At 39.3% G+C, this 25,693-nt stretch overlaps 1 protein-coding gene across 3 annotated transcripts in view; it reads left to right on the top strand.

The window, feature by feature from the left end:
- The window catches only part of REPS1 (RALBP1 associated Eps domain containing 1), a 154,565-nt gene extending 129,292 nt beyond the window's left edge, over window positions 1-25,273 (top strand). For 2 of the 3 annotated variants that reach the window (XM_089676252.1, XM_089676253.1), the window contains exons 10-20: window positions 3,818-3,898; window positions 8,114-8,201; window positions 9,446-9,535; window positions 9,733-9,805; window positions 12,309-12,427; window positions 15,095-15,159; window positions 15,271-15,447; window positions 19,223-19,312; window positions 19,403-19,551; window positions 22,493-22,598; window positions 24,199-25,273. In XM_089676252.1, coding sequence (XP_089532378.1) covers window positions 3,818-3,898; window positions 8,114-8,201; window positions 9,446-9,535; window positions 9,733-9,805; window positions 12,309-12,427; window positions 15,095-15,159; window positions 15,271-15,447; window positions 19,223-19,312; window positions 19,403-19,551; window positions 22,493-22,598; window positions 24,199-24,267 — 1,107 coding nt within the window. In that variant the 3' untranslated portion in view covers window positions 24,268-25,273. The remainder of the gene's footprint in view (window positions 1-3,817; window positions 3,899-8,113; window positions 8,202-9,445; window positions 9,536-9,732; window positions 9,806-12,308; window positions 12,428-15,094; window positions 15,160-15,270; window positions 15,448-19,222; window positions 19,313-19,402; window positions 19,552-22,492; window positions 22,599-24,198) is intronic. The other variant, XM_089676254.1, reaches the window with a different exon arrangement.
- The last annotated feature ends 420 nt before the right edge of the window (window positions 25,274-25,693 follow it).

Below are 25,693 nucleotides of genomic sequence, written 5' to 3'. Positions count from 1 at the left end.
TGGCGGCGCGGTTAGGGCGCACGTGCGTCACCTACCCGGAAATGCAAAATCACATATATACATGATTTTGCGCACCTGTGCCGCCCTGTAGCAGTATTTCTGCTATAGGGCAGTTGGGTAGCGGTTAAGAATAAAATCCAATGTTTACAATCACTGTAAGGGCTCTTTTCAGGGAAGATCAGCATCTAAACTCAGAGAAGCTGGAGGCTGATACTGGAGGCAATATAAGACATTGCAAGTAAAGAAAAACTCCAGCCAAAATTTATATTTTCCCATCCAGTGGGTCTGTTCCTGCACTGCATGGGTTAACTACTCGTTTTTTCCAGGTACTCAAGGAAAAGCTATACTTACCCGATCCTTCCATCCTCCGAAAAACTGTGCCCCCCATGTTTAGTGGTAGACTGTTCCTGCCGTCTACACCTCCAGAGCCGGTGTACCTTCATGATGACATCAGGAACAGTCCATTCACAAGACTGCTATCATTCCTGGAAACAGGAGCGGCAGAGACTGGTTTTGCACTCAGAGAATCGGCATATTAGTTAAGTATATTTCCGCTCTGCAATCCCCTAGGCCAGGGGTAGGCAACCTGTGGCTCTCTAGCTGTTGTGGAACTACATTTCCCATGAGACATTGCAACATTACAAAACTGACAGTTACAGCTATGACTTGCAAAGACATGATGGAACTTGTAGTCCTGCAACAGTTGGAGAGCCGCAGGTTGCCTACACCTGCCCTAGATGAAAATGAACAGCTTACCCATGCAGGTGGAGCACACCAAGGGAAAATAAACATTTTGCCAAGAGTTCTTCTTTAAAGTTTTCTATTCTGCTCTTTCGAATTTTACTGTCACTGTGGTTGAAAATGAATGTTGATCTGATCTCACGAATGATTAGAGTTTCGAACAAAGATTCTTAAAACAAAAATTTTCAAACGAAAAATTTCTTTGTATATGGCCAGCATAAGTGATGGTAAGCGCAGGTAGTATGTATCAAGTTACCTGCCTATTATATTACAATTCTGTCTGAAAATCTGCAAAACCATTGTTTTTTAGGCTTTTTTTTTTTTTTTTTTTTTTTTTTTTTTTTTTGTTCTCTTTCAATGCAAATTTTGATCTGAGTCTGATATGTGCCAAATGTAACTTCTAATAGTATATACATCTCTTCTGTCTGTTGTTCTCACAGTGGATTAGATATTTGTTCCTAAACCATATAGTGGTTATTTATATTTACCACCGCATATAGATATTCAAGAATAAATTACTTGACATACTGTATTAACTAAATTATACAGCAAACATATTTTTTGGGCTTTTGTCTGATTAATCGAAACCGTAATCGGCCAACAAGTCGATTTTGAAAATAATTGTTAGTTGCAACCCTAGTGGAAAAGCACCATTTCCCGGCCACTGCAGTTCAAAAATGTTTTAATACTCCGAAGGGTACATTATCTTTATCAGTGATCTGCCCAACGTGTTTTGCTAATCAGCTATCCTTATTGTTAGTGTATTTTATGTACGGCCCAAAACAGTTCCTCCTCTTCCAAAATAGCCCTAGAAGACTAAAAGTTTGTAAACCCCCTTGTATAGTCTCCCATGTAGCATCCCCTGCTTTTTCCCCCTGTGACTCTGAGGGATCTGAATCTGGTTCCCTCTGTAATGAATTAAAATAGTGGTTTGTTAAATACAGACATTCTTCTCTACTCTCACTCACAAGGTGGTATTCCCTGTTGTCGTCACCTTTTGTGAGTTGAGTGTCCTTATCCTGCAAGGAACCCTTTCCTGTTCTGCATAGGGATAAATTAATTTTGAGACCTAGGACATCCTTCTTGCCTTAGGTCATGTCTGTCTTTCACCTCAACCAGGACATCGTTCTTCTGCGCCTTTGTTTAACTCCAGTTTACCAGAAGTACATGTACCTTCATTTTGTAATGTTTGAGTAGTGAGAGTCCATCTCTGAGCCACTGCTCCTTTCAGAAAGACTTGTGCCCTTTTTTATCATCCTGGATGGTCCTCATAGGGATGCACCAGCTCTCTAGGTGGCTCAGACAGACCATTATCCAAGTTTATGGTCAAACAAAAGTTTCCCAGATTTACAAGGCTGCCACTTGGTTTCTGTTTGCATGTTCTCAGTGTGACTGTTCAAGCTTGAAGCCAGCTTCAGGTGTAAGGTCCTTCAGGGGTTATTGAGCTGCACAGTCCTCCGTATTGTTTTGTGGGGGGTTTTTCTTTAATTGCCTGAATTTGTTTGCTGTGTTGCCCACCCCTTGTTTGGACTGCTTTTGGACATCCCTAAGGTAAATGTCTTCTGTGATCCTCAACAGATGAGAGGGAAAATAGGATTTTTGGACTCAACCTTGAATCCTTTTCTTGGAATCCATTAAGGGATACTATTCAGTGTTTATGATCATGCTCTCAGGACTACTTTGCTACAAAACTAAGGCTTGCTGGTAGTAGGAGTGGTCATCGTGAACTATCGTACAGTTTTTTTGCTTGCCGCTTTCCAATCCTCCTGTATGCCGGGTATAATCCAAAGGTGAATGAAACCCTGTCTTCTTCAATGGATTTCATGAAAAGATTTTTAGGGTGAGTGCAAATTATTCTTGAGCTAAGGTACACTTTTAACTTCCAAATTCAGCCCTATCATATCTAAAGAACAGCAGAGTCCTGGGTTTAGTAACACTTTAACATGTATATGCATGGATAAAATGCTCCGAAATGAAATTCTGTTCTAAAAAAAAAACTTAATTGTTCATGTCTAATTTTGTTTTTTATATTGTATAGGCACACTTAAATATAAATTATATGCCTTATCTCAACTTTTTTGTAATACAATATTTAGTTGGAGTACAAACATAATTCATACAACTTTATGGTTGCTTGGAATATGTATTGCATAATTTAAAGGTTTTCTACTTTCTATGATATCCTATGCCTGTTCTGCAGTACTGTTTTAAAGGTGATGCTGACACTTTGCACTGGTTTTGACTGCAGAAATACGTATACATAGCTGAGTTAGACCAATAATACAGGCTACTTGATGTGTTTATCTGTGAATGATTACTATATAATTGACAAGCATGTGGTTTTTTTTTATATGTACTTATTCTACTTAATGAACAGCTAGGCTATGGGCTCGTTTCTACCAGATGCGTTGTCATACATTTTGCAGAGCTAGGAAATTACATGGAGATCAGAAAATTCATTGCTTTTAATATTCTTTCCCCATAATTTGCAGTGTGTTGGAAAAAAGTCCTTCACGTGAAAGCATTGACCTACAATTTGTCATTTAAATCTGTTCTTTCAGAAATAATGTACATGGCAACTCACGTCAACATAACATGTGTTAAGCCATGTATGTTGATGGGAATGAGCCCTAAGGCATCTTTATTGCATGATATGGACATTCTGTCCTGGCTTGTTTGCCTGGGAGTGCTGAGTCTTTCAGATGCTCATCAGAAGAGCAGTGCATTATGGAAAGTAGACTTTAGAAATGTGACGTTTACATATGGATTCTAATTTTTTGCACAGTCTTATTTATCTATCTCGTTATTTAATAAATTTAATTTCTATGCAGCGGGTTGCAATGACTAGTGTTGACCATTTTGGAGAAAAAAAAATTAGAATAGGTGAAAATTGGAAAAAAATAAATATATATTTACATTTTCCATGTTACTCATTTGATTAAAAGTCACCATTATAAGCATTTTACTCCATGAGAAACTGGTGCCACTTGCATTGCAACTTGAATGTGGGATTACTTCTGCTTGGATCTTTTCCTCTCTTTTATCATGCTGACTTGTGTCTCCTCTGTCTGTTCAGCAGTGGGAGACATTTAGCGAACGCTCTTCAAGCTCACAAACTCTGACCCAATTTGATTCTAACATTGCACCAGCTGATCCTGTAAGTCAATCACATAGCTTGCTTGTTTGAAATTAATCATTGTATTAACACTGTTTCTGTAATTCTTTTCTGCATGATTTAATGACTGCTTCCAAAGGCAGAAAACCCTTAGTTGTATAATCCTGCATCTGGTGAAGGTTATTGCAATCATGCTGATTTCACTATTTTAGTCCTTACAAAGCTGGTTGTTACAATGACGCCGGTTTTTCAATCAATATATTTTAGAGCTAATTGCACACATCACTGTAAGAGCACACACACACACACCATGTTTTTCTGACCTTGTAATCTGTTCATTTTAAAGTGCAGTTTATACCTCCTAAAGGTTCATGCAACATAGTCCAGATTCTAGATTTTTTTTATGTAAAAAAGAAAACACTGTGTTGGAAATTATTTCATTGTATTTAGTTTAGTTATAGCATTAGTTTTTCAACCACAGATCTGCAGGATCACATATTTTATTTTAGGGTAATCAAAAGGTATGTAAGGATCCTACAGAAAGGAAATATTTAAAACCATGCGAGGTAAGTGTATTATGCAATTCTAATATAAGACTTAATCATAACTAAAAAGATTAGCTGTTTGAGGCAACCTAAAAGTGAGCTACAGGTTGATATAAGAAATTAGACATCCGTGTAATTAATGGATTCGTTGAAATAAAATCGTATCTCTAAATGAAACAGCGCAACTGACTTATTTATTTGTACAGTCATCTTCTGCCATAACCTGTATATTAGAGCTCAGACTGTTAGGATGTGGAAGCACCCTAGGAGCCAATTGGGTGTACTGCAGTATGCATATTCTGAGTGGAGAGAGAAATGTCCATGCTCAGGCTGGGGACGGGGAGGTAACCAAGCCTTTGATGTTTAACAGCAGCAAGTCATCAACTTGGCTCTTTTGATGGGTTTGTAAATCTCAGGAATCCATGGACAAAAATACAAATCTTTTGATCTATGGTAAAAACAGTTCCTACATCCAGTAGATCTTTTAATATTGTATTTAGCTATTTGGCTCAAGTCCAGCATTTAAAATTTGAAGAATTATGGCTTTATTAACCACTTCAATACTACGCTCTAGCCGAAAGACGGCTATATGCAGTTTTCTAGTTCCGGGAGGGTATCCATGGATGCCCTCCCAGAACCGGCGCATACTGTGACCGATGTGTCCTTTGGATACAGCTGATCACAGATTGAGGTAAAGGGCCAATCACAGCAGCCCTTTATCATATGATCAGCTGTGTCCAATCACAGCTTATCACATGTAAACAGACTTGCCAGTTATCGTCAGTCCTTTCTTCAAAAGGCTGTGTCTGTATGAAGAAAGGAAAGCCGATAACCAGCAAGGCTGTCAGTACGTGGTTTACACTGTTAATCAGAGCACAGATCATCAGAGCCCTGATTATCAGTGTGTCCTCATCAGTGCAGCCTCATCAGCATACATCAGGGAAGAAGAAAAATTACTTATTTGCAAAATTTTATCACAGAAACCTAAGAAACTTTTTATATTTTTCAAAATTTTCAGTCTTTTTTTTTTTTTTTTTTTTTTTTTTTTTAGCAAAAAAAAATTCATTAACTACCACCAAAAGAAAGCTCTGTCTCCAAAAAAATACAAATACAAAGGAGTGTTTATAAGTGATTAAACTAGACACTATTGTGCATTTTAAAGATTTTTATATTGGGACAGCTTGGTTGAACTGAATCCTTACTGTGGCAGAACGGTCCAGCTGCTGTGGAGACTGTAATACAGTGCAGCAGCTTGCGATGCATACAGTCAACCATGCTGTCTTTCTGGCTGAGTCAGGTATACCTCCTTATCTGTGACCAAAAAGAAACAGTTGAGTGACATCTCAGTCATTCAGGACTCGCCTTGTATTTTTATCAGTGATTGCAAGATGTTCTCTAATTGGCTGAGGGGAAGAGGCAGGCAGATGATTTCAGAAGCTTTCACCTGGTTTTGCTGTTATACATACTGCTTGTGGTGGGGCTTATTTGTACAAAAAAATACATCTGTGTTAAATTAGTTGAAGACCATCACAACCAATATTGTACTGACTTTTAATTTCTACTCTAAATAAAAGAAAACTGGGATATTTACTAAAACTGGTGCAGCTGTGCATAGTAACCAATCAGCTTCTAACTTCAGCCTGCTCAACTAGACTTTGACAATAACACCCGAAGGCTGATTGGTTTCTATGCACAGCTGCACCAGATTCTGTATGCAGCAGTTTTTGTATGACTCTCTGGGAAAGATTTACTATCATCCTATACCTGATCAGCCATAACATTATAACCACTGACAGGTAAAGTGAATAACTGAATATTTCGTTACAATGACATCTGAAAGTGGGTGGGATGTATATTAGGCCTGAAAGTGAAACGTGTCTCTGTGAAGTTGATGTGTTGAAAGCAGAAACAATGGGCAAGCTTAACCACTTGAGCTCCAGTGATGTACCCGTATGTCGCTGGAGTCTTTGAATAGGTATACTTGCAACTGCAGGCATTCCGGTACCGTTCTTTTAGAACCGGTGGTCGGCTATCTTGTAATAGCATTTGGAGCAGCTAATTAGCCACTCGATTGCTATTACAAGCAGTGGGAAGGGACTTCCTATCCCACTGGAAGTCCCGATTGACCAGCCGGCGCTTTCGCTGGCTGTTCATAGAACCGAACAAAGACCGGATCGCCTTTGTTCGGCTCTGTGATTATAGCAACCCAGAAGCGATAACCTTACATCACTTCCGGTTTACTTGGATATAAACGGCACCATGTTTAAATAAGAAAAGCATTTAATCACCCCAATCTTGATGTGAATACATGCTTTTAAGGGCAGAGGAGTGATTTGGGGTCTTATTGACCCCAGATCTCTCCATAAATTTAAGGATTTGATTGACTTTAACAATGGCCATTGTATTGGCTAGATGACTGTTTCAGAGCAACTTCAAAGCTGCAGCTCTTGTGGAAAGTTCCTGGTCGGCAGTGGTCAGGCCCTGCAAAAAGTGGTCCAAGGAAGGAAAACTGGCGAAAGGGTTATGGGTGGCCAAGGCTCATTGATGCAGGTTGGCAGCGAAGGCTGGCCCATGTAGTATGACCCAATAGACAAGCTACTGTAGCTCAAATTGCTGAAAAAGTTCTAGCTGGATCTGATAGGTGTCAGCACACAGTGCTTCACAGTTTGTTGCATATGTAGCCTTGTAGCTGCAGAACAGTCAGGGTGCACATGCTGACTTGCTGACCCACAGCCAGAAGTGCCTGAAGTAGGTACGTGAGTGCCAGAACTGGACCATTGAGCAATGGAAGAAGGAGACTTAGTCTGATGAATAGCATTTTATATCATGTTGATGGCCGGGTGCATGTACATTGCTTACCTGGGTAAAAGATGGCACCAGGATGCAGTATGCAAAGAAGGCAAGCTGGCAGAGGCAGTGTAGTGTTTTGGGCAATGTTCTGCTTGGAAACTTTGGATCCTGCTATTTACGTGAATGTTACTTCTGAAGTCCATGCCTCGTCAGGTCAGGGCTGTTTTGATGGCAAAAGGGGGTACCTATTCAATATTAGGTGGATGGTCATAATGTCATGGCTGATTAGTGTGTATAGCTATAGGAAATCTGTAATCACAAAATATAACTTGAACTGTATTCCTAGCAAGCAAATATGAAATTGTAATTTTTCACTAGGAAAAACATCTAAAATGTTTATATACGTTGTTTTCACAAGCAAATGATTTGTGAGGAGATGGTCGCCTTCACGTCATCATGGGAGTTTCTTCTGCTGGTATAACTGATAAAGCATGTCTGTAGATGGAATGGCAGTCATACCAGCTCCATTATTTCAGCATGGTTGGGCTGCTGTTATACCTGTTGGTGTGGAGAAAACCGATATTTTGTAATACTTTTGAGCTGAATAGCTTGAACTGTTGTCTCTGGTCCTTAATAGCCATAAACATTCACTTTTATCTTAGCTAGAGTTCTAAAGAGTTAGCTAGGGTTCCAAAAAAATTATTATTTGTGAAGCATTGAGTCATACATACAGTGTTTTATGCCAAGGAGAGTAAAGAAATTAATATGTTCTTGTCATAATTTGAAAAGTTCAAAACCGGTCCATTTTTGGCCCTAAATACAATTTTTAGAGCATGCACAATTGCTTTAAACCATTTTACTTTTCTGATACTTATTTGATTGAATTGTTTACATATTATAAAGAGTCTCCCTTTCTTTACAGGATACAGCTATAGTCCACCCAGTCCCAATTAGAATGACTCCCAGTAAAATTCATATGCAGGAAATGGAACTAAAAAGAACTGGAAGTGGTTAGTGATCTTTGCTTTCTTGGCATTCTTTGTATTTAAATAAGTATAACATGTACACAAGTGAACCATTAGCTGTATTCATGTTTGCAATTTTGCCTTTGAAAATGCAATCTTATGGCCTGTTTTGTGTACTGTATTCAATTTGATTACTAATTTTGAAGCATTTCATCTTTTTGTTATTTCTAGCCTTTTACTAAAAATAAATTGGCATTCAAAATTGCTTTACACTATTTAATACACCTAAAATAAAGTGTCTTCTTTTGTGCTTCTTTCATTTGAATTGGAGCCAAGCTGTGCCCACCCACACAACTGCATCATATTTTTTGAAGGAAAGCGCCTACTGGCCCAATTATTCACGAACTGGTATAATAGTACCAGATGGTATCACCAGGCCACATGTCTTGCATTGTTAAATAGTCATGAGAGCATAGGGCTAACATCTCCTAAATAAAATGTAGCAAATAAGGTAAAGTGTTTAGGCTAAACAAAATGGAGGCCTCTGTTGTATGCATTTGCAGATGTATGTGAAGCCACACTGTCACATCAAGGCTCCACTGTACTCTAGTCCTGATCCTTAGTTTGCTTCACTAACTGAACTACCAAGTTGTGACATATAGCTTATATATTTGCAAATGTAGTTAACAAAAACTTCTGTTTTTAAACTAGTATGTTAAACCAGTTTAACTTTTTTCCCCTCTAATTAGCTGATTAGCCTGCTGGAAAATGTTTGTGCTGTTTGTTCTACTCTGCCCATGTGTACATTTCCTTTTGTGAATTCTAAATTGTTCAGAGTGGTTGCTGTTTTTGCTTTCATGCAGTAGTACAAGAAGTAGTCACGGCACTACCACTAATAGCCGTTTGAGCAGTATTATTTATTTATTTCAGGTACTTATATAGCGCTGTCAATTTACGCCGCGCTTTACATATATATTATACATTCACAGTATTAGTTTTTATCCATCTTTTTAAAGAGAGAGGGTATATTTTTTTGTCTTTTTTTCAGTTGCATTGAGGTTATGTTATGTGGCTAGTTCAGATGTCAGTAGTGCTTAGGAGTGGAGGAGTTAAAAAAAAAAAAAAAAAGACTCTGCATTAAAAATGAAGTTTCACAAAATGTAATTGAATGCCCACCCCATTCATGCTTTCAGCTTTCCTATTTGTATTTATTTATTTTTATTTTGAGTGATCATTGCAGCCTATGTACACAGATGTATGTAAATTGCATCCGCATACATTTTTTTCAGATACAACAAATCCCACAAGCCCTTTGCACATAAAGCCACAAGAACTCCCAGAAGAGAGCTCTGTTAAATTTGTTTCTGGGAATCCTGCCTGTAAGTAACAGCATATGTATCTGTGTATGTACAGTATTTATTTTTTTTATTTTTATTTTCTTTCAGTTATATTTTGTATGTGCTTACCTTGTGGATGCTATATTGAGTAGTGTGCATCTAGATTGTTTAAACTGAATCTCCATTGTGACCCTACTAGGCATTGAATAGTGGTTTAATTACTTGTTCAAATTTTGCAGCTGATGGCTATAGCAGTTCAGACTCCTTCAACTCTGATCCTGAAGAGATTGGAAATGTGGTCACTAGACAGAGGTATGTTCTAAAGAGCTTAATGCTTGCAATGTTTTAGCCATACGCTGAGTCTTATTAGAAACCAGGCTGGATGGAAAGATAGGAGCTGTGGTTCTGTGTTATTTTAAGGTGCAGGCTCTGAGACCGTCGGGAGACCTCAAGATGACTCCGGGGTATGCACTTATAAAATCAATTCAGTGCTAATGGCTCCCATATTTCTATCCTGACAGACTTCCTTAGATGAATCTCTTTCCCATTGTCCGCATTCATGTAAACTCTTCTAATTTTGTTTTTGGGGGGGGGGGGGGGTGTGTATTTGAAAATGTAACAGCCATTTTATATATCAAACATTTTAGTTTTGATTAAGTGGATATGTATATTGAATATATATTTTGTTATTAGAAGTCTTGTTGTGTAACAGCTGTATTTCTTGTGTTAGAATGCTATTCACACCTCCAGCTGGGAAGATTGCTATAGAAAGAAACTAGGGGATGTAACATGCTTGTGTGAATGTTCATTTACATTTCAAAGAACTCCACCAGAAACCAGACTGTAACTTCAAAGTCATAGCTAGATTTCCACCCATTTTAGGACATATAAATCGTATTAGCTTTCCAAGGAAGTTTAGAGAATTACTTTGAATCCATACCATGTATTGTTTTGCTCTCCCTGTATGTAATTCTAGCTACATGCTTGTATAATAAATGCATCTACTTTTCAATCTGAAATACAAGTGAAATAAAATAAGTGAGTGCTTTTCAAATAAAGCAGCTAGGCACACAGGATAACCAATAACAAACTTCACAAAAACATATGTAAAAAAGTGCAGCGCTAAAATAAAAACAAAAATTAAAATGATAAATAAAATGCTAAAATAAAACATATATATATTAATAGTCCCCATGGAGATTAAATAAAGTGAGAAATGCACACTAACCAGATGTGCACATTAAATGTGCAGTGTAGATATCCTACAGTTCAGCAAGTGGTCACCTGGGTGGTAAAGATAGGTAGATTCCCTCGGACAGAATGGATCCACGGATGGCACATAGTTAAAAGGTTCCCTTTGAGGGTAAAACCAGGCACAACTCCATCAAAGGGTAAGACTCCTTCACTGGGTAGAGCGGATTATGGTGTCTAAAAAAAGATGCTCCCCACAAGGGGTCAAGACAAAAAGGTGCCCATAGTGATGTATTGTTTAATAAACAGCATTTATTGAAAGCAAATGACAGTAGCAAAGGGATGCATCCGATAAAAAGTTGCAGTGTACAGAAGGACTAACCGTCCTGAAAGGAGTAATGGCCGCCGGAGCTCCACGATGCTCCGACGGCGTGACGTCACGGCGTACGTAGGCTCCTCCTTACGCGTTACGTGCCAAGCACATCCTCAGAGAAAGAACCAAATCATTTGCTTTCAATAAATGTTGTTTATTAAACAATGCATCACTATGGGCACCTTTTTGTCTTGACCCCTTGTGGGGAGCATCTCTTTTTTAGACACCATAATCCGCTCTACCCAGTGAAGGAGTCTTACCCTTTGATGGAGTTGTGCCTGGTTTTACCCTCAAAGCGAACCTTTTAACTATCTATGTGCCATCCATGGATCCATTCTGTCCGAGGGAATCTACCTATCTTTACCACCCAGATGACCACTTGCTGAACTGTAGGATATCTACACTGCACATTTATTGTGCACATCTGGTTAGTGTGCATTTCTCACTTTATTTCATCTCCATTGGGACTATTAATATATATATATGTTTTATTTTAGCATTTTATTTATCATTTTTGTTTTTATTTTAGCTGCACTTTTTTACATATACTTTTCAATCTGGCTTCAGCAGTCAAAATGTTACTGAAACTCATGAGTTTTGGGTTTCCCCGATTAGGGGAGTTGTGTTTTGTTTTGTTGTCGTTAGGCCAAATGTAAAGTGTAAAGGGAAATTTTAGTGCCCGTTTGTATTCTTTCTTGACCTTTTAACAATTTTCCAAACTGAGGGAAGTGCTCCTTGATATACTATTGTCTGTAGTGTGAGTATGTCAGGGATTGTTGTAAATGTGCATACAATCAAACTGCACTAGTAGTTTATCATTTTAAGAAGGCTAAACAGAAATCTTCCATTTGCAGTTGGTAAACATAGGTGTTGCTGTAGAATCAGATGTTGAAATGATTTCCCTACCTGTGTCCTATCTGATTTTCAACCAACGCCCTATTATACACTTGTTTCCCTGGCAACTTGGCTCTTTTAAAGGCTGGTTTATCTGCTTTGTAGTTTAGCTAGATGCCTTATGTGATACGGAGTCAGCTGCAGTTTGTAAATGTGTCGACCCACCTTAATTTCTGCAGTTTTAGCATTTACAAAGGGTCATTGCATTGGGTTCCTGGCTTGCTTGTGTGTGAGAAAAGATTGAATGTTTTGAATGTGTTGGCATAACAAGAATGTAGAAAGTGAAGAGCTGATTTGAACGGTGAGTTGCAAATGCAAGCTTTTCATCATTTCAAAGTAGTATATTTTATTTTACAGGTCCCATTCAAGTACATCTCCAGACAATGCAGCACCACCACCCCCTCCACCAAGACCTCATGCGTCACATTCACGCTCCTCATCTTTAGACATGAACAGAACATTTGCAAGCACAGCAGGTGAGAAGACTGTTCGCCATATTCTCCTAACAGTCACCGATCCTTTTGACTAACATTTCTATTTTATAATAAAATACGGTAAGGTGGCAGCTTATGGTGTGTTGTTTTTTTGTTGGTTTTTTGTTAAAGCACTTTGAGAGAAATTTTACTAAGACTGCAGCAGCTAAAATCTGGAGCAGCTCTGTTTGGCGACCATTCAGCTTCTAACTTTCATTTTCAAAGCCTAACTGAGCAAGCTGAAGCTGGAAACTGATTGGTTAGTATGCACAGCTACTGCAGATTCTGTCTGCTCCAGTTTTGGTCAATTCCCATGCCCCCCTACTGTCTTACTGCTGCCAGTTGTTCTCTTGTCATTTGTTCCATTGTTATTGTTTGTTGTTTTGTTGTTTTTTACTTTTAGTTTTATGTGCAAAAAAGTTGGAAGTATTTTTGTTCACACTTTGTGAAGTAGTGTGTGTGTAAGGGGGGGATATGATGATTATCAGCTCTGTCACACAGCACGAACACATGTGAAATGATTTATGCTCGGGTTCACACTAATGCGATGCAATTTTGGCACGATTTTCAGTGTAATTATGTAGTGCAACTTGGTTTCATTTTTGCAAATTGTATGGGGCCAAGTCACACCAAAGTATTACAGGAGCCTTTTCCAATATCGTACTGTGCTGAGTCGCATTGATGTGAACAGCCGCCATTGATGATAATGTGATTTCCCTTGTCATGCAGTTCAAGCTTTTGCAGGATAATTTCACTTTGTTGTCTGGATTTGCAGGTACTGGGGTCGCAAATACATAAAAAAATATTGATAGGCAGCCTGGATTGCAATCGATAATGTAAAAATATGTTGCTAATTTATTTGATAAATCTCCTTCTCTGAGTTACTATTCATCTATAGGACTGTGGTGTTATTAACTTTTGTAGCTCATCTGATGGTCTGACATGGTAAAGATTTGTATACATGGGACTTAGTATATGTCAAACCAAAAACCTTTTTCTAGTTTTGGACTTGGTAGGGAAGGATTTGTCATCCAGTCAGTTTTTTAAGCTATCCAGAGAGTTTTTCCCTTACTTCTGTCCTGCAGACAACAGTTTCACAAGACCGAAAATAAGGGAAAGTCTGCAACAGGAAAGAAAATCCACCTGACGGGGATTATTTTTTCTCCCTATGTTGCTGTTTTGAGTCACATGTAATTGTCACACTGAAAAGACTTATTTTTATGGTCATTTTGTAAATTGAGTCTGATGTCACTATTTTAGATATAGATATTTTGAATGAGCGAGTTTCATGTATAAAATGCATTTACTTATAAACTGTGTTCAAGTCACATCTAGTTATGACACATTTGGAGCTTCTAATATAAAGTTAATTTACTGTTTTGGTTTTGTTTGAAAGTGATTGTAAAGTTTCACATTTTATTTTTGTTTAAATAACAAACATATCTTACCTGCTTTGTGCAATGGTCTTGCATGGAACAGCCCTGAGCCGCTTGCTATGGGGGCACTTGTGTGTGCTCCTCCATCCATTGACACACAGATCACGGCTAGGTCCCACCCACCACTCCCTGCACACTGGCTGTGATTGACAGCAGCAGGAGCCAATGGCTCCCGTTGCTGCCTCTCTGTCCTCTACTCTCATGCACACTGCTGGATCAAGATCCAGCTCAGGTAAGTTTAAGTGGAGGCTGGAATCATCATAAAAAAAATGCATTTGTATTTATGTTCAGGGTGGATTTGATTTAAACCAAGTTGATTTAAATCACTAGTGAAAAGGCTTGATTTAAATCATAATTTTTAAAGAGCAACTGTCATCTCTGTCCCACAGCGGCTCCTCCTCTGACCCGCTGTTGACTCACCAACAGTCCCATTCGCTTTAATGGGGCGGCTGGTGATGCGGCAGTGACACAACAAGGTGAGGGACGTGGCAGCAGCAGGTGAGGGGATGCCCGCTAACAGGCGCTACCATGATGGATCTAAAATGACAGGTGCTCTTTAAATGTAAGGAATCCGACTCATTCTTGCTGGTAGTTAGAATCTTTAATATTTGCAAACCAAATGAAGGTTTCCTTTTTAGAATAATAAGCTGTCAGGTTAGTAAAACAGCGATATCAGAACCAATTTTAGGTTAATCACACATAGTTGGAGGACTACTCAAATTCTTTTATTTCATGTTTTTTCTCATGGTTACTGTAAAATTCTGTGAATGCATCAATGCAGTGCATGTTATCTCAGCTTACTAAAAATGTACATATTGCAGAATATACAGCCTCATTCTACATAACTAAGCTCCATTTCATGCTGAATAAGTGAATAAGCTAAATTATTAATGTATCTTAAATAGAAAACTATCTTTCGATAGATTTTTACTCCAAAAGCATTTTATTAAAATAAATTTAATAAAAATCATAATTTTCGATTTTTTTTTTTTTTTTTTTTTTTTTTTTTTTTTTTTTTTTTAAATAAATCATCGATTTTTATCCACCCTGTTTGTTATTGGAAGACAGCCCTGTAATTTTTTTCAGCAATTGAATTATCCTGTATACTACATGTGGACTTTAAGATAGAAAAAGCATTTTGTTTTATAACACGTGACATTAAATTATTGGTAAGTATTCGTAAGATAAGAAAATACTGTGAATGTACGTTAATGATGACTTTTTTTAATAATAGGACAGCCACAGGCTGCAGCAGTCGCCCACCCTCCTGCTGTTCCTCCTCGTCCGCTGCCTACACAGGTACAGAGATACTGCAGTACGGACGGGTGATCATGATTGTGTGTGTGTGTGTGACGTTGGCAGTAGCAATAATTATTTACTACTAAATTTCTTTTGATTGTGTCTTTGTAGACTTCAGGAACACATGTGCACCGCTCCATGGAAGCAGAGGGCCATATATCTCTTCCCAATACTTCTCCTCAACAAATTCCAGAGCAACCAAATTTTGCAGATTTTAGCCAGTTTGATGCATTTGCATCTTGTGAGCAACAGGCAGAGGACTCAGAGAAACATGCTGAAGCTGTCCAGGTTTGCATTCTAAGTGTTATAGTACAAGTGAGGGGATATTAAAAATACCAGTGACTGTGCAATTTACTTAAGCCATGAGCTTGTTTGTGTAATGTACCCATGTGTAGCGTATGAAAATAACGTTTATAACAAGCCTGGAGAAATTCCAATAGCCTCAAAAGACAGCTGGTAATGTTTTGCCAGTGTTGGTGAAAGAACATTCCCCTGGTTTCTTAGGCTACATGCACACTAGCGTTGTGTGCAGGCGGCAGAGAGGCGTTTGGGGAAGCGTTTTTACCGCTTCCCAAACGCCTCTGCCAATTGTGCACATTACAGTACATGGTGCTGTTCTAACGGGAGCGTCGCGTTGCATCGCGGCAAAACGGACGCCTCTGGTCGAGTCAGGAGGCGTTGAAGCCTCCTATTCTAGTCTATGGTGCCGCTCCGCAAACGCCCGGCTGGCGGTTGCGGAGCGGTAACACCATTCAAACTGCATTATAGGCATTTGTGGGGCATTTTTAACGCTCGGCAAAAGCCTAGCAACCTCCGCTAAACTGCGCATGCGGCGCGCTAGAAAACGCTCCGCAAACGCTGGACCAACGCTTGCCAAACGCTATAGGGGTGTTTGGCAAGCGTTGGTAAAACAGCCAAGCATGAATGAGCCCTTAAAGATGCAGACTCTAAAGGCTAAGTTCACCTTTGCGGTGGAAAAGAAAAATGTGCATTTACTATTTTTTTCTACTAGGAGCCTACAGAGCATTGCTCCTGTGATCAGTGTATCATGAGTGCAATGTCAGACTCCTGCAGAGATGTACTCCAGCTTTCTTGGCCATACCTATGTATGGGCTTTCTGTTAGAAAGCTGGAAGAAATGTCATTGAGTTACGAGGATGTTCACAAGCTGCTTCATAGTCCATTGAAAACTACATAGTGGCAGATGGGACTTCTCAGATTCTCTTGTGTACAGATGACTCTGCCCGTCCAGCTATACTGATTTTGAATTTGAAATTTGAGACCGCGAGTGTGGAGGAGAGGAACCCCTGCTTTGTCATTGGGGGGGGGGGGGGGGGGGTAGGTGCATGTTAAATTTTACATCTGAAGTATGGGTGTAAGATGCTGCAAATGTGAACTTTAAATGTGAGCCATTAAAAATCTTGACTTCTGTTTCCATATGTATACTCCTGTAATGTCTGAAATAAAAAATAAAAAAATAAACCTCAAAAAACCTGCTTAACTGACCTCTTTAACCCTGTTTTGATAAATATGAATTTGGTCAGTTCAATAAGATGTATGTTATTTTACCCACATTCATTATTTCTCATTCAAATGTTTTTTCACTTTTATAAATTTTGCATAGATGTTACATTTTCACCTCAAACATCTGCTGTGCTAGATACTGTACCTCATAAGACCTCACAATTCATGTCAGTGATTTATGTTGATAACAGCAAGGTTTGTGAATTCGTAAACTGTCTTTCAAGCTATAAAAATACCATATAGTAAATCTGTCCATACATGGATCGAAATTCGGCTTGTTCAACAGAGACCTGCTTTCCACTGTGAGAATACAAAGACACAGGGAGGATTCCCCTGAACAATTCAAAGACACAGGGAGGGGAGGATTCCTCTGACCACCTCAAATTTGTAGAGGGGGTGGGGGGATCGGGTCAGTTTTTTTTCATTCAACCTGCTGATTGAACAAAAGAAAAACTGACTTATCTACTGTATTGCCAGCTTAAAGTGATTGCAGAGGTTTTTTTCAAATAATGTGTCACACTTACCTGCTCTGTGCAATGGTTTTGCACAGTGCAGCCCCAATCCTTCTCTTCTCCCCACTGGCACTCCTAGCCCCTCAACCGTGTAGTGTTCCCACTATAGCAACCTGCTTCCCACAGTGGTCACTTGTGCAGGCTCACTTCAGAGATGCCTCTGTGTGTCTGGCTCTGCCCTTTACCCTTCTCATTGGGTGTGATTGATAGCAACGGAAGCCATTTCCCAATGCTGTCTCTAAGCCAATGAGAAGTGAGAGCTGAGAGATTCTCGGCACTCGTGCACATCGCTGGATCGGGATCAGGCTCAGATAAGTATAAGGGAGGCTTGGGGAGAAGCTGCGCTCAGAATAGAATGCATGAAGGTAAAAAATCCTTCAGCTTTTTCGGCCACTTTAAGTCACATAATGCTTGTTGTAAAGTTTTGTAAATTGAACGCAATGTCCTGTGCATATATTTACAACATTTGTGAAATCTTATCACAGTTTTAATTGGTTGTAAACCATTCCATATACCCTGTGAAGTGACTGGCCTCAGCGGATACACGAGGATGAAGCAAATCTTCCTACATAAGTTGTACCTGTCTATCTGCTTGCTTCTCTTCTCTACAGCTGTTCAAAGTGCTGAGTTCAGAAAAAAGAGGGCAGAGAGCTGAAATTGGAGGGAAGGGATAAATCCCCTCCACACAGTACACAGGAACAGACCTGAAGCTGTCAATCTGCTAGAGGTCTCTTGCCTGTCACCATTTTTCTCGGTGTCAGCAAAACCTGTCAGACGTGATTAATGTTGACAGCAAAGGAACAAGTCAGCAGAGAGAAATGAGACTTATTGCTGTGGATTGAAGCAAGTACACGCTATAGTGGGATATGTTTTGTTCGTTTTACATGTCTGAGGTTTGCAACCACTTAAAAGGCATTTAAATGTGTTCAAAATAATTTAGATGAAAATATAAAACAATATATTCAGGCACACAACAAAAACTAACTCAGTAGGGGAGAATACTAGTTCTCTACAAAGTATAGTAGAATTTACATCTGTAACGGATGCTATACTTTCGGGTGATTGGACATTGGAAAAGCCACTCAAAGTTTAGTACTTCCACAAACATTTCCTCATACCTTGTGATCCTCAGTTTTTTGCTGCTAGTGTTCTGCGTATTTACACATCCCAGTCTTTCCTCCATCCATTCTGGATGGCTGTTAAGGCCCAAGTCTTAAGGGACAGGCGTCTTGGGATCGATTATTTCCACACCATTTGAAAGGCTACTTCTCCTAATATATGCCATTGTACCTGGAAAGTATATTTCCATTGGTTTGAGCAGAAGAACTTCGCTTTTACTTTATTGGTCGCTTGCTTGCCTTCCAACAGTCAGGGCTGTTTAAGGCTCATTCTGTTAGATATGTTGGCATGCCTTGGGCATTTCAACATCAGGCCTCTGTTGCTCAGCTTTCAAGGCTACTACCTTGTCTTCTGTACATACTTTCACTAGGTTTTACCTGGTGGATGTTCAGGCTTTGGCTGACTCCTTTTTCTGCCACAAAGTTTTTCAGGCAGTGGTTTAATCTCAGTTTTACCTTCTTTTGGCTTTGGGTTTTTCTTGAGGGTCTGTTGACTATTTGTTGGTACCATCCCCTCATTTACTGCATTAAGACATCCCATCCGTTATGATTGAAAATCTGTGTCCTACACTTTATGATAAGAATTGTATTTTTTTATGTACCTGTGAAATTTTTTTTTTTTGCATACAAGACACAGACAGGACCCCTCTACTCTGGTGTTGGGCCTTTGTTGCTCGCTACAAAAAAAAAAAAAAAAAAAAGGATCACATGGTGGGATCGGTTGTATGAGGGAAAGATATTTTGTGGCTTTGCCAGCGTCTATTTTCTGGAAAGTGCAGCATAAAATCCTTCCATTATGACTGAACACCTATATCTTGTACTGTACTCCAAGAAAAGCATTATACAGGTACGTTAAAAAAACTTTATTTTTCCAATGGTATAAACTGTGGGTGAAATTTTACATTTATAGGTGGAAAAGACACCTGCTGATGGAATTCGAGGTGCCAAGCTTAATGGACGAGTTGAAGATAAGCAGGTTACTGCAGCTGCTTCAAATCCGGTATGTATGTATTAAAGATATATATCCTATTTCAATCTTTTAAATTTGTTTATACATTTTTTTAATATTTTCTTCAAATTATCATTTTAGGGCAAGGTTGGAGCACCACTTGCTCCTCCTCCTAAGCCTGTCCGTAGACGGTTAAAATCAGAAGATGAACTTCGACCTGAAGCTGAAGATTCCAGTCAGAAACAAAATACAGTGGCTGCTGTCCTGGCATCCCAGCCATCTATTCCCAGGTACTGCCAATTACTGGTCCTTGCTAGGTACAAAATACATCCTCACCTACTTTTCATGCAAACATCATTCTTGCACAAGCTCTCTTTTAGTAGAGTCATGAATATAGAAAGCATTGAAGAACAAATGTTAAATTTAAAGTAATCCATCCAGAATATACCTTTCACTAGCTGTGAAGTATTGTCAGCCATGTTCCCCAAGAGTAAAAGATTATCCCCTGATAGAGATGGGAGAGGAAGTAGCTGACAGAACTATTGTGTTTTGCTTTTTGTACATCCAAATATGCGGATACTCCAGTCACAGTATATAAAAGACCAGTCTGTAGATAAAACTGTGATCTGTTGAAAAGGGGATAACAGAGGCCTAGGAGAGAGAGAGAGGGAGGGAGGATGTAGAGACTGTTGAGTTCTTTGAAGAATGCAGCAAGATTAGAGGAATTTAAGGTGGAGTTGACCTAATCTGTTGTGACTTTATTTGATGGGAATTGATCATCCCCAAAATGTGGCCCTCTGAGATGTTTGGGAAGTGCTTTGCTGTCTGGTTGTTAGATGTGTGTAGTTGAAGCAGTGTTAGGACTGTCTCCTGGTACTGCTGTATATTGGGATCAGGCTGTATTTGAGCAGCGCTCAGCCTGTCTCTTAAAGAGGCCCTGCCACTGGGTGATATTTGCATGCAGCAAATTGCTAACTCCTCCAACATGCTAACTGGAGAGCTACTAAATTTTAAAGCTGTTGTAAGTCTGCCTTTTAAGGTCCCTGCACATCATAGTGATGTATAAACATTGAATCTTACAGGCAGAGACATCCTGTGCAAAAAATGTGGATATGGTCCTAATAGTGCATGTATATACTGTATGTAGGTATACACGCATAATAATTATTCTAGCTCCCGGAAATCAAGTATAATCTGCTATTCTAAGGGGAATTGTGATGTACTTGCATATGTGAGTAAAATAAAGACAAAATCACACAGATTTTTGTATTTTTGTTTTTATTCAAAATTTTATTTTATTCAAAATCTGATAGCAATAGGCTCCAGATCAGTGTAAATTAAAAATAAAAAAAATTCCGATTGCGTGAAAACGTGGCATTTTTGGTGCCTTTGTACAAGAACCCCTAGTAAGATCCCGATGTGAGTGTGACTCCAAAAACGGTCACTTTACCACAGAAATGTATATAAAAAATGTGAGTTTATTTTCTGAGAAAATAAATGTCTGTCTGTGTTTCACATCCCAGCATGCCTCTGTTCTGTAACTCAGATGCTCATTATAAACAACTAGGAACTACCTACAGCTCAAAATGCTGCCGGAAGGGTTTTACTCCTAAAGATGGCATCAGAGGAAGCCTGAACTTCCACTTTGTAAAACTTACAGTTTGAACAGAAGTCCAGGTGCCAAAAAGCATCCAGTCTCAATGATCCTTAATACCAGAGGCTTAGATGAAGATCTTGTCAGAGCCACCAAAAAATGGTGGAATAGGAATCTTGTTTCCCATTGTAGGGACAAGAGGTATGACAAAAATATTTTGCCTTTTTAAAAGAGGCAGTAGGTAAGCGCTCGGGGGAAATCTCCTTCTGATGTACTGATTTCAGAGAAGGAAGTGCATTGTTCTTGCTGAGGTAAAAGGCCTTACTACCACCTCTAGGACTCTAGGCCTTACTACCTCCTTGTCCCTGTGTGGGACTAGAAAGGGCTCTTTACAGGACAAACCTGATTTAGACACACACCTCACAGAAGTCCTCATGACAAGGAACAGAACGGTGGATAAGGGAATATCCAAAATAGGTTAAAAAGGCATTTTTTTTTTTAAGTGCCAGGAGTACCAAATTCAAATTCCATAGAGTAACAAGGGAATGTACAGGGGAGCCACATGAGACACCATGTAAAAGCAACCTAATTAAAGCATGGGAGGATAAGTCTTTGGAACAAGATCGCAAGTGCAAGTATTTGTCCCTTATTGGTACTTGGAGCAATGCCGATCCAGACCTAACTGCAGAAAAGGTCAGGATTTTTTTCTGGGATGAAAGCTTCTTTCCTTGCATCACGTAAAGTTAGTCTTCTATATGCAGTGGTAGACCACGCAGGAAGCTAGCTTTTATTACTGTAGGAAACATGGTTCTGAAGGACCCCCGTTCCTCAAGACCTGAGCTTCAATAGCTATGCTGTTAAAACCAGTAAATGTGAAGCAGGGTGGTATACTGGTCCTTGGGACATGAGGGATGAACACAATCTGGAAAAGCCTACATAACACCCACCAGAAGTCTGATTAGGTTGGAGTACCACACCCGCCTAGGCTAACTTGAAAGTATGAGGATCACCAGAATATTCCCCATCTCGATCCTGCAGAGCAGATGGGCACAGAGTTGCAGGGAAGGAAAGGCATAGATTCCACGGCACCCCCAGAGCATCTGCTGCTTCCAGCAGAGTATCTCTGTACCTGGAGACAGACCTCTCAAGGTTGCTCTTGAATCTGGAGGCCGGGAGCTCCACATCTGGTATCCTCCACTTGTGACCCATTCTAGAACAGTTTTTGAGGGTAGATTTAATTCCCCTGGATTCAAGCTATTTAGCAGGGAAAGTCTGCCTGCCAATTGTCCATACCAGGGATGTAATTGGCGGACAAGACCATTTGGAATGTAAAGTTTGCTCAGGACAAAATCCTCTTTCCTCTAGCTAGTAAGATTTGTGTTCCTCCCTGATGGTTGATGTAAGCAATGTAGTATGTTGACTTCAATAAGAAATGCAAGAGATTGTGATCGGGGCATAGTTTATGAAAAATACTGTGGAGGAGATTCAAAAAATTCCCAAATATAATAAGCCTGGTCATGCTTTTTTTTTTTTTTTTTCCGTTTGACAGTGTCCAGATCCTCATGTAGGCAGCATTATAACCCAATTGCCTCTGAATCCCATGTCCCTCAGTTAACATGAAATTTTTTTCACTTCAGGTCTGCTGGTAAAGACAAAAAGGCCATTCAGGCTTCTATTCGACGCAATAAAGAAACAAACACAGTTCTTGCCCGGCTAAATAGTGAATTACAGCAACAGTTAAAGGTAACATTTAACATTTGTAACATTTGGTTACATGCAGTGCACTACATTATAAGTAGATATGAGCAGAACTAATTATGATTATGAGGAGTCTTCGGGAAGGGGGGGGGATTTTCTCAACTAAGCACACCCTTCTCCATGCATGCCTGTGCTAAGGGCAGGAGGATTCCAGGAGGTAAATGTAACATTAATTCTGCCCTTACTCAAGATGGCCACGGCCAGAAATGTTAGGGGTGTTTTTCAAAGCAAAATAAGCATGGAGGGATGGATTTGCTTTGAACATTTCAAATTAAATATATTTTTTGGTTTGTGATGCTCAGATGCAGTGTAGTTCCGCTTTAAATATAGGTTACACCTTGTTCTTGTTTACATGAATGCGTGCATAGCATATCAGTGGACCATTGCATTATTTACAACCACAATTTTTTGCATACAGCTACATGTACAATCATGAAATAGCTCAAAGGGTGTGGTGTTCTAAATTGTCTCTTACTGTTTATTTCTAGTAAACATTGTCATTTTGACTAACTGAATTCCAGCCTAGATCTACAGTATGTGTTTCTAAAAGCTGTTTTTTTGTTATTTTAAAGTCCCACTCCAAAAAAACTTCTCTCCTAGCCCAATCCACCCTCCCACCCCCTCCAACTGATCCAATTCGTACACAAAAAAAAACTATAGCCCTCTTTTAACTTGGAGAGCTGATTCACACATGTGCGGTGCAGATTGAAGCTCAGGTTGACACAGCAGTTCAGCGGTTCAGGTCAGGTTTGCATCAGGTTCAGGACAGGTCTAGGTCAGGACTTTATCCTGTTCACACGTCAGGTTTAGAAACGGTTCCCATTGTTCCCAAGTTAATAGTCTGTAATCTGCAACTGAACCGGACTGCACTGTTCATTATTCGTACATGACTCTTTTTAAAACCACACTGAATCCACATAGCCAGTGAACCGGACCTATGTGAACACCATAGGAAGTAATGTTATTTCCTATGTCTTGTGGATTGGATGCAGTTCAAATCGCATCCAATACACAAATGTGAACGGAATCCACAGTCACATGACATTGCCAGTCAAAATCTTCTCTTCTGTTTACTTCCTGGAAGAGTCTTTTAGGTATCCACAATACTGCCTGTGAGACATGGACACTTCTGGTTAAATGGCCACCAGCAGGGTTCTCTCAAGAGAGAGAAGAGGACGATGTCATTGTGGGGGACCAGTAGTCTTGGGGTGCCATCATAGTGCTAGGTCATCGATCCCCTGCACCAGAACAAATAGTGCAGTAAGGGTCCTTAATGGAGTACTTGGCTATATCTGCCTTCACTAGGTGGGGTTAAAAAGAGTATTCAAATAGGTTAGAGGTACTGCGATTTAAAAAAAAAAAAAAAAAAAGGTTTTCCTGCTGTGGCGCCTTAAGTGGTATGGTAGTTCAGGTTTCTTTCAGACCTTCAGAAACATTTGATGTGGTGATGCTTATCTGACCTAACTAAAGCAACATCCTTTGTATATAATACTGAAGTTGTATAGAAGTTTTCACCCACCCATTTTAGTGCACAAAATCTTTTCAATAGCTGTGATATCCAGTATATCTGTTTTATTTGTTTCAGGATGTTCTTGAAGAAAGGATATCGTTGGAAGTTCAACTGGAACAGCTACGACCATTTTCTCACCTTTAAAGCAACAACTGCTATCTGTGAAAAAAGGCCTGCCCTAAAATAGACCCGGATTTCCAGCTCAGCGTGATTGAACGTCACAATGATGTGCCTCTGTTCTCCTCCCATTTTCATATTACCCTGCACTAGCCTTTATCTATAAACCCTCCAACCCCCTTTTCCCCCAAAACTCGTTATTTTGTAAGCATGGACATGCCTACTCTTCATGACTTGATACTTCAAGGCTTATTTAATGAGGTAGTGCAAAGCGCACATGTGAGGTAACCCACAGCAACCAATCATATGTTAGCTTTAAGAAGTCTACTTTCAAGTTAGACTAACCAAAATAGACGTAACCTCTGTGGGCTACAGAACATTGTTTGCACTATGTAGCTTCATTTCACAATCATGACAACATCTCTTTTGTACATGACCATGTTTTTGTTTTTTAGCATATGAAATCTGCAATTCAGGAAAGTACCCAACAGCACTGTAGCCTTTCGACAAAAAAATATGTATAATGGTGATTGACAATCACTGCCATAAGCTTATTGATAAAATACTAAAACATGTTGAGGATTTGCACGTCTGAGCTGTTTATTAACTTCAGAAAGTTCTTCATCCATTGGATGTGGAGAAGTGTTTTTTTTATCCTTAACTGTCAATGTTAATCAGGACAGTTTATACTTTCCAAAGCAGCGTGTTAAAATTTCTGGGTTTATTTTCCAGCTTGCCTGAAGGCCTTACTCCTCTGACCTATAGAAAGGCTTTACTAATAGCAGCAATCTCCCTGAGTGTATACTGCTCTTCAGGTTGATGTACTGTAATAGAGTTTTGTTCTATATTGTATGATAAACACCTTTTGATCTCATATGTAAATTTGCATTGGAAGCTGACTAACAGCAATTATTGTATTTAATAGCTTATTCTGGCTGTGGGATCCTAGATGTTAAACTGCACGGATGTATCTCAGCAGAATCAGAACTAGCAATGTGTGATTTTTACACCAATAAAACAGCACAATATTTTACCTAGTGTGAATTTTCAGTAGATTTTTAAAAGATGCTCAAATTGTTTTCTCTGGGGGGTCCCCATGCGTGGAGGTGTATGGTATAGTCTCTGTAATAATGAAAGATTTAAAAAAATGAATAGCTCCTTCAGGATAAAGCCCCTTCATTTTTAACTGTTTTTCAAAATTGAGTAACATATGTAATGAGAGTACAAGATCAGCAATGACAGCCCCTGTATTTATAAGTATCACTCCCAGACTTTGGCTGCAAAAATTTCAGTCACTGACCCCAACCAGGCATGCAGCTAAGGAAGGCAGAGTAAAGTTATAACCTCTGATACACAGTTGTTCCAGATCAGTGACTCGTGTTGAAATCATTGGATTAGCATGACAGCCCACCAGCTAGTATTTTCAGTCTGTGAGATCAGTAATAGCAGAGCC

This window comes from Staurois parvus, unplaced genomic scaffold (genome assembly GCF_062004578.1).
Source record: "Staurois parvus isolate SC_StPar_1 unplaced genomic scaffold, SC_StPar_1.0 ptg000165l, whole genome shotgun sequence".
NCBI lineage: Eukaryota > Metazoa > Chordata > Amphibia > Anura > Ranidae > Staurois > Staurois parvus.
This window is presented reverse-complemented; position numbering and strand designations above follow the sequence as displayed.